This window comes from Echinops telfairi, unplaced genomic scaffold (genome assembly GCF_000313985.2).
Source record: "Echinops telfairi isolate 266 unplaced genomic scaffold, ASM31398v2 ScPeMD7_23;HRSCAF=83, whole genome shotgun sequence".
In the NCBI taxonomy this organism is placed as follows: Eukaryota; Metazoa; Chordata; class Mammalia; order Afrosoricida; family Tenrecidae; genus Echinops; species Echinops telfairi.
The window spans coordinates 6,191,312-6,198,910 of record NW_022103920.1 but is presented as its reverse complement, the minus strand read 5'-3'; the positions used below and the strand labels follow the sequence as shown (position 1 = coordinate 6,198,910).

At 54.0% G+C, this 7,599-nt stretch overlaps 1 protein-coding gene across 3 annotated transcripts in view; it reads right to left on the bottom strand.

Annotated features, from left to right (window-relative positions):
* BRAF (B-Raf proto-oncogene, serine/threonine kinase) overlaps positions 1-7,599 on the bottom strand; it is a 51,993-nt gene that overhangs the window by 17,917 nt on the left and 26,477 nt on the right. Inside the window, exons 5-9 of one of the 3 annotated variants that reach the window (XM_045288691.1) lie at positions 6,879-7,027; positions 5,994-6,113; positions 2,591-2,750; positions 1,710-1,746; positions 624-743 (exon numbers count right to left, since the gene is read on the bottom strand). In XM_045288691.1, coding sequence (XP_045144626.1) covers positions 624-743; positions 1,710-1,746; positions 2,591-2,750; positions 5,994-6,113; positions 6,879-7,027 — 586 coding nt within the window. The remainder of the gene's footprint in view (positions 1-623; positions 744-1,709; positions 1,747-2,590; positions 2,751-5,993; positions 6,114-6,878; positions 7,028-7,599) is intronic. The other 2 variants (XM_030885173.2, XM_045288690.1) reach the window with 2 other exon arrangements.

The window sequence follows — 7,599 nt, the reverse complement described above, 5'->3', positions numbered from 1 at the left end:
CACACACACACACACAAACAGTGGGACTCAATGAGCTGAGAATGAAACTGTCCCCTCCTGCCCCAACTACTGCACGGTGTGCTGAGGGGGTGAGCCTCACACTTCCCTGAGGTCTGCTGAACACCCACACACACTTAAGACTTGGTTTTCTCACAGCCCTCTGCTTTCCACAGAACACAACATTTGGAAGGACATGAATACTACTGGTATTAGGAAAGTCTCAAACAAAAAATCCAAAAGCCCAGTAAAATCTCCTATGATTGAGCTACTTGAAGTTTCTTATAAACTATAAAAACAGGTTATGACCAGTATTAACGGCTGACAAGATTGTCTCTTAGAATGAGGCCTTGAGACTACAGCAGCAGCCCCAGCTGCTTGCTGGCCCCCGCCCGGCGGATAGGGGTCACCAAGACAAGGGGAAAGAAAGCAGCACACCAGGAGACAAGATGGCAGAGGCCGGCGCACAGAAGCGTGGGGTAGGCAGGTGGCACGGCACATTCAGCGCGTCCCGGGCAGGCTGGCTGACACCAACAAGCACACGCTGGGAGGGGGAGGCACAAACAGCATCTGTGGTTTCTACTGAGTTTGCTTTGGGTGAAAATGAGAAAGAAGAGCCCCTCTACCTCTGCACACGGGGCCAGGCTCAAAATCAAACACTAGCTCACTGGGGACAGAATGGAGGAGGGGGCTGGGAGTCCGGGACTGGCATTTCCGAAGACAGCGCGCCAGCTGGTTCAAAGGGGCTGTTAGAAGAGAGAGAGGGGCAGGCAGACATAGGAAGACAGACACACAGAAGAAATGAAAGAAGTCATGGGCGGAAGTACGAGGACTCACAGCCTGCTAACAAAATCATTCTGGACCTCTGACAAAGTCCACTCACTGTTATCCCATCCCAATGGTGTTAAACCACTCCTGGAAAGGACGAGTAGTGCCGCTGGGTCCTCAGGGCTAAGCAGACCCTGTCTGCGGCGGAGCTAATGTGGGTGTGGACAGGATGGCGACACTCAGATGCTGAATGTGTTGGGCAGAATCACCAGAAGCCACAGCTATGAGGACACATGGCAGTCATGCTAGCCACAACATTTACTGGAGGTCACGGGGTAACAGACAGAAAACACCAGCATCAGACCTCCAGGAGCCATACGCCACAGGAGACTGCACAACGTAGGGGTCATCTTGGCCATTGCCCAGGTATACAGAAACAGACCAGCCCTTGCAGGGTAGTGCAGAGAGGGCAGGGTCCAGGGAAGAGACCAAGTGGCAGGGGCAGTCTTGCAGGTTCGAGGGGAGTGCCCACTGAGGTTCGGCACCAAAGCGCCATTCTGTGTCTCCCTCACGTCTCTTTGCGACTGGACTCACGAGGAGAGCAGGGGGCTGTCTGTTCTGTGAACCTGGGGGTGAAGGGAAGGGCTCCCCCTGCACGCTGGTCTGGGAAAGCAAACCCTATGAGAGCCCGTGGGGTAAGCTTCTCCGCTTTTGCATACGCTGCCACTGCATGCATTTCCAAATTACAGCAAGTGCAGGTTAACACCCGACTTCCCATACTATCAGGTAGTGAAAATTTCACCCCAGACTAAGGGTCAGTATTTTAAACTCTAGGTTTTCTGTGTCTGTGTCTGTAAATGAAGCGAGTATAAAGGGGACGGGCAGCAAAGCATGGCACCCCACCCCCACCCCTGAGAACGGATTTTAACTGAGGTCACGCTTACCTCCATCACCACGAAAGCCCTGGTCTCTGATCAAGTCCTACAAAGAAACAGGAGCAGGTCTTATTCAGAGCACGTGCCAGCAGAAAGAAAACAGCACCGACTTTCCCACCAGGAGCGGATTCTGAGCCACCTGACTTAACAATGCTTTCCCCACATGCAAACAACGGGGAGTAAATAAAAACCCATAAACCGATCCAGTGGGCTTGTTGTGAGCCGGGTTTGTTTCGTGGGCGCTCAGTTCTGGGGTGGTTTCTGCCATCCAGGACTTAAGACCAAATTGATGCTCATTATCTAGTATCTAAGGGAGACAAATTTACCGAGTGATGTTAACTTGCATGAGCAACTCTAAAATAGTTTTACATGCTTGACGATGCACAGGTCACCTGGCAGAGTGGAAACAAGAGTCACAAGGACCACAGGGCTGACGGCGACAAACGCTAGTCAAAGGGGAGAAGCCCACTCACCTGTCTGGGACAGCACGGACGGACGCCCCGTCACAGAAACAGCAGGAAAGGGGCAATGAATACAGTCTGTAAATTCTGCAGCTCAGTCAAAACTGAGCTTTGGGGCCATAGAGGGAAGGTGTCCGACGGTCTCCACAAAGAAGCCAAAGCCAGTGCTTTGCATACCCCCCTCCCTCTTTGTCATGGGGGCCAGCAGACTCGGAGGGGAAGTGACTGGGGATCAGTCGAGTATCTGACAGGCAAGCAGTGCGAGCCCAGGCCCCAATACACAGGAGGCACATGCAGCAGTGCCCCTCGGTTCCACGGGTGCCGGCTGTGGGGTTTGGGGTTGGTTGTTACTGTTTGAGGCTCCCCCCCGCCCCCGACACTGGCCAGTCCCTCTGTCTGTGACTCGAGGGTGAGGGACCGGCTACTCACATCGATATTGACAGGTTCTATGGTGTTGATGTGCACGTTGGGGGCCGAGGAGGAGCGGTCTCGCTGCCCAAACTGATTTCGATGGTCTTCGTCCGCTGGTCGGAAGGGCTGTGGAATTGGAATGGATTTTGAAGGAGACGGGCTGGTGAGAATTGGGGGCCTGCAAAAACCAAGCCATTGGAAGGTAAGACTTAGAGCAACCTCAGAGAGCTACTAGCAAAGTACAGAGAAAAGAAGTCACAAACATGTCCTTGTTTTATTTTCACAATTATCATCTTCACAGTTGAAAGCAGTACAGACAGACTCAGTGACGCTGGTGTACATCCATTCACAACTGCCACTGCCCACCCACTCTGGGCCCTGCTGCTCACCCAGAAGGCCCAGAGCAGCCAGCCATGGGCAACACTCTTGCCCTTCAAACGCAGAGATGCTCCAGGCACAGAATGCAGCAGGCACAGGACCCGCAGTTTTCTTTTTCTCTACCCCTTCTTGCCATCAGAAGCTACTCAAGTGCACCTCTTATGGTAAGTCAGGGTGGGATAGGTACTGTGAGAGTGTGTGTGCTTGTTCCAGGGTCTGGAAGGTGCAACTGTGGCCTGACCCCTGACCTGGGGGTTAGCTGGCAAGAGCAAGAGGCTGTTTCTGAGTCAGAAGACATTTTCCACTGCCACTAATGCTCATATCTGGATACATTTGCCCAATTATTGATGCCAGAGTCACAGGAGACGCCTGTCTTGTATTAAACATTAAATTCTCCCTTAGATGACCCAGGTCCCGTGTCGGTGTACCTGCGGCTCTCTGAGTGGCCAGGCGGGGGCGCCGAGGACCAAGTGCACTGGGTGAAGGGCGAGGCTTGGAGGAGGACAGAGATTTGAAGAGCAGTCAGGCAAACAGTGGCAAGGAGAATCTGAATGTGGAGTCCAGGGCCCTAGCACGGTCTGACTTCCTGAAAGCACACTGCTGGGGGTAAAATGAGCAACGTAGACTTCACCTGCTCCGTCCATCACTCAGACTTGACAGGCAGCTTGTGAAGTGTCCAGCACGTCAAACAAGCGGGGTTTGGTCCAGTGAGAAGACTCCGTGAAGGAGGCCTGCAGGCAGGAGCATGTCCAATCTTCCTTTTGATTCTTTTTGGCATCAACAGGTTTTGAGTTTTGTGGCAGAACTGGCTCTACACCCTTTGCCAAGGGGCTCTGGGTGCAGGCATGGAGAGTAGAAAGTGACACTGAGATAGAGGGCTCGGGGTCCTTGTCTCTCGGAGAAGCCACATGTGGACAAGGGAAGCTGAAGGCAGGCCTGAGTGCGCCCAACACTGGGACGCACGCTGTGCTATAGCATAAGTGCCTTACCGACGGGTGGGGGCCACGGCCCAGAGCTAAGGGCGCTGGGGCACAAGCAGGAGCGCCCTGTGCGCATCTGTCTGCTCCACACTCAGAGGCCTCCGCCGGCCCCAGTGGGGGGTGTGGGGCCCAGGGCAGGGGCCTGCTGCAGCCCAGAAGGACACGCTTGCTGGCACCCATCTGGAGGCACTTTTGCAAATGCCCCCATGGAAGTGTCACGTGGGTCTGCCATGACACCAGAGTCCGGTTCGCGCATCAGGCCGACTCCTCGCTGAAACGAGTCTTCAAGATCAAGTCGAATCTCCACGCTGGGACATGACTTCACGCTCGTGAAGTGTGTCTGGCACCAGCAAACGAGCTCCTCCTCAGGCCTCCTTGTGGGTTAGGTTCAGGGCTGCCGGCCACAGGTCAGCACTCAGCTGTCCCCCAGGTCAGGTGAGGCTGCTGCGCCTGTGGCTCTCACTGAGTCGCAGCCATACCTTTAACTTGTCTTGTCTCAGCCTCTGTGAAGCTTCACAGCACTGAATGGAAACACCAGGGAAGTGATTTCCAACACCGCTGCACTCTCAATTCTCGAAGCCAAATGCCACTTCTGCGTGGTGATGGGCAGACCCAACACACCCCGGCTTCCCACAGAGCCGACGTCTCCCTCGTGCACGTGCTGCCCGCGCAGAAGAGGTGGCGCCTCCAGCTCTGCATGCCCCACAGGGCACCCCCCCGCCCCAACCAAAAAGGGCCTGGCTCTGAACCCAAGCATCTGGCTGCCTGACCATGGTCAGCTACCAGGCAGTGGACAGTGTACCCAGCAGGAATCCCGAAACAGAGCAAGGCTGGCTCCTATCTTTCCCCAAGTGCCTCACATCAGGGACCTTCAAAAAGACATGGAAATCCCACCATCCTCAACCCCAGGTTCCGCAAACTCTCTGAAGCATTTTAGAGGACAGCTGGGACATGTCTGAGCGTCTGCTCAGGTCAGTGGTGCATAAAGCAGTCATGGCAAATGATCTCTCCGTTTTCCCGTGGCACTCCCTCAGGGTCGACAGAGAGGCACACATCCAGGACTGGCACCAGCGAAGGGCCTAGCAGCAGCTGTCCATCCTATGCTGGCCAGCAGAAGCTCTGCTATGGAGCCACATCTGTGCCAGGAAGGCTCCCTTCCTGCTCACTCTGCCAGCAGCAGCCACTCAGACCAGCGGACTGGCCAAATGAAAACCATCCCGTGTATCTCCTGCAAAGCCCAGCAGAGCTGAGAGCTGTGGGGAGGGCAGGGCCACAGGGTCCTGGCTGGCAGGGCTGTCAAGTGTGCATTACTAATTACTCCAGGTAGAAATCTAAAAAGTAACACCACCTTGTGAAAAATGAGATAAAGTGGGGTTAAAACTAAGAAAACATGTTCCTGATCTTAACTATGTATTTCTGGAACATTCTGAAGCAGAATGTTGTGGGCTAACTTTGAGAAACCAACCAACCATTAGCCTCCAGCCACAAGACCATTTAAGCTGCTCCCAGCCCAGTGGGGAAGGGGTGCGCAGACCAGGGCCTGATGTGCTCCCTCCATCTGTGAGCACTGCCCTCAGTCCCTTACCATGTTGCAGCCTCACCCCTAGTCGCCCCAGGCTCCTTCATGAAGTCCTCCTGCCTCCTCCCGATCGGCCCCTATTCCCCCTCCCACTCATATCAGAGCCTGTCCACAGCACACACACTCTTTTTAAACACAGCCATGGTTTTGAAGGGCAGTGCCATGTTCTGAGTGGAAACCACATGCCCGCCCACCCCACGGCCAATACTGCTGAGGGAGGGAGGGAGCGCAAGGCCAAGGTCACCCCTCCTCTGTGACCTGCTGGGGACTCTTCTCTTCTCCGGATGGTCTCCAGGAGCCACCATCCCAGAACCAAGACTGATGGCGTGGGAAGACTAACAGTGACTTTAAAACAAGCTACTCGGGGCAAAATCACAACACAACTCCAGCTCTGGGTGGAACTGTCCAGGGGCTGGCAAACTGAGACAGAGTGATGGGGACAATGAGCGGCGGGTGTCAGAGCGCAGCAGGAGACAAACCGTACCCGGGAGAGTCTGAGGGGGGTGCAGGAGGGGATGGTCTGGGCCCAAGGGTGGTCTCTGCCGAGGAGGCCTCCTCCTGCGGGATGGGGTGGTGTTCAAAGAACTTGGAGACAAACAGCAAACTGTGAGGTAAAAACAAAAACAAAACAAAACAAACCTAACTCGTGCAAAACCCAGAGCTTCAGACATCAGAACACAGGGCATCGTTAACAGAAAACCTGCAAGTCCCATGTTCAGAAATCCAATTACAGTGTACCTGGGGGTGAAGGATCGCTTACAGAAAGCATATTGTACTTTCCATGGCGAGCCCAGTCATCCAAAACGGCTTTTCTACAGCAAAGTCCGGAACTTTAGCGGGAAATTGTTCCACGGGGCTAAGGGTCTGTGGCTAAGCTAGAGCGCATGGTGGCCACCCGCTGCTCTGCTCTGGGACCGGGTGGTGCCCTGGCTGCCCCAGTAGAAAGCAGCAGCCAGGTGTCAGCTGCAGCAGTGACACGGAGAGGATCAGCCTAGTCTGTGGGTCAAAGTGGAGCACAGAGCAGAGAAACTGTAGGTAGTAATCATTGGAAGCCGAGATTTTACATCTTACTTTTAAATAAAATGGGTCTAGAGGTAGAGAAGATAGAGAAAGGAAGTCAGTGAAGAAGAGAGAAAGTAAATATGATTTCTCTAAGACCCCTGCTCCGTGGTAAAAAAGTGTACTGGTCACTGTGATTCAAAGACCTCTCCCTTTCTTCTACAAGTCTTTCTGGGTGAAGGCTCTTCACGAGCCAGAAGAGCACACAGACGAGGTGTGAAGTGCTCGCTCTGGACGGAAGAGCCAGCTGCATGGCGTCCCAGGCTGCGGCCACTCTCGCCTCACCCCGGGAGGCCCCAGGGTTACTTACTCCAGCTGGTCGTAGTTGACGCACATCAGAGGCACCTCTGTGCTACAGCGCTGGTGGAACTTGTATCCGCACGTCTGACAGCGGAAACCCTGGAACAGCAGCTTTCGACAAAAGTCACAAAATGCTAAGGTAAAAAAAGTTTTCCGTACCTGCAAAGTAAAGAATCACAGAGGGTTTCAAATGTTGCAGGAATCCTTGGGGAAGTCAACATATTTACTCTCAAATTGAAATACTGTATCTTTAGCATGTATCTTAAGAAAATGAAGCAAACAGCTGGACAAAAAAAAAACCAGGAGTGAGAAGTAGCAGGCGGACCTGGCCCGTTTTAACACCTGCTCAAAACGGGATGAGAAGTGGACGGAGGGCTGGGGGGCGCCTAATCCAAGCCTGACAACGGACAGAAGGGGCGGGGGGCAGGTGGACAGACGGCCTGGGCACTGCTGGACTTGCGGCTGCTGCTGAACAGCGAACAAGGGACCCCGCATGGGGGTGGGAGGAAAGGAGCCAGTTGTCACTCTGAAGCCGGTAACTCAGAACACGGTGGCTGCAGGGTGTCACTCACAACATGAAAGCCGTCTCCAGAGGAGCGTAACAGAAACCACTCAGAGTGAGATGAGAGCGGCTTCCTCTAGCGTGTGTGTGTGTGTGTGTGTGTGTGTGTGAGAGAGAGAGAGAGAGAGAGAGAGAGAGAGAGAGATACACACTTTCCTTCACAGGCCCC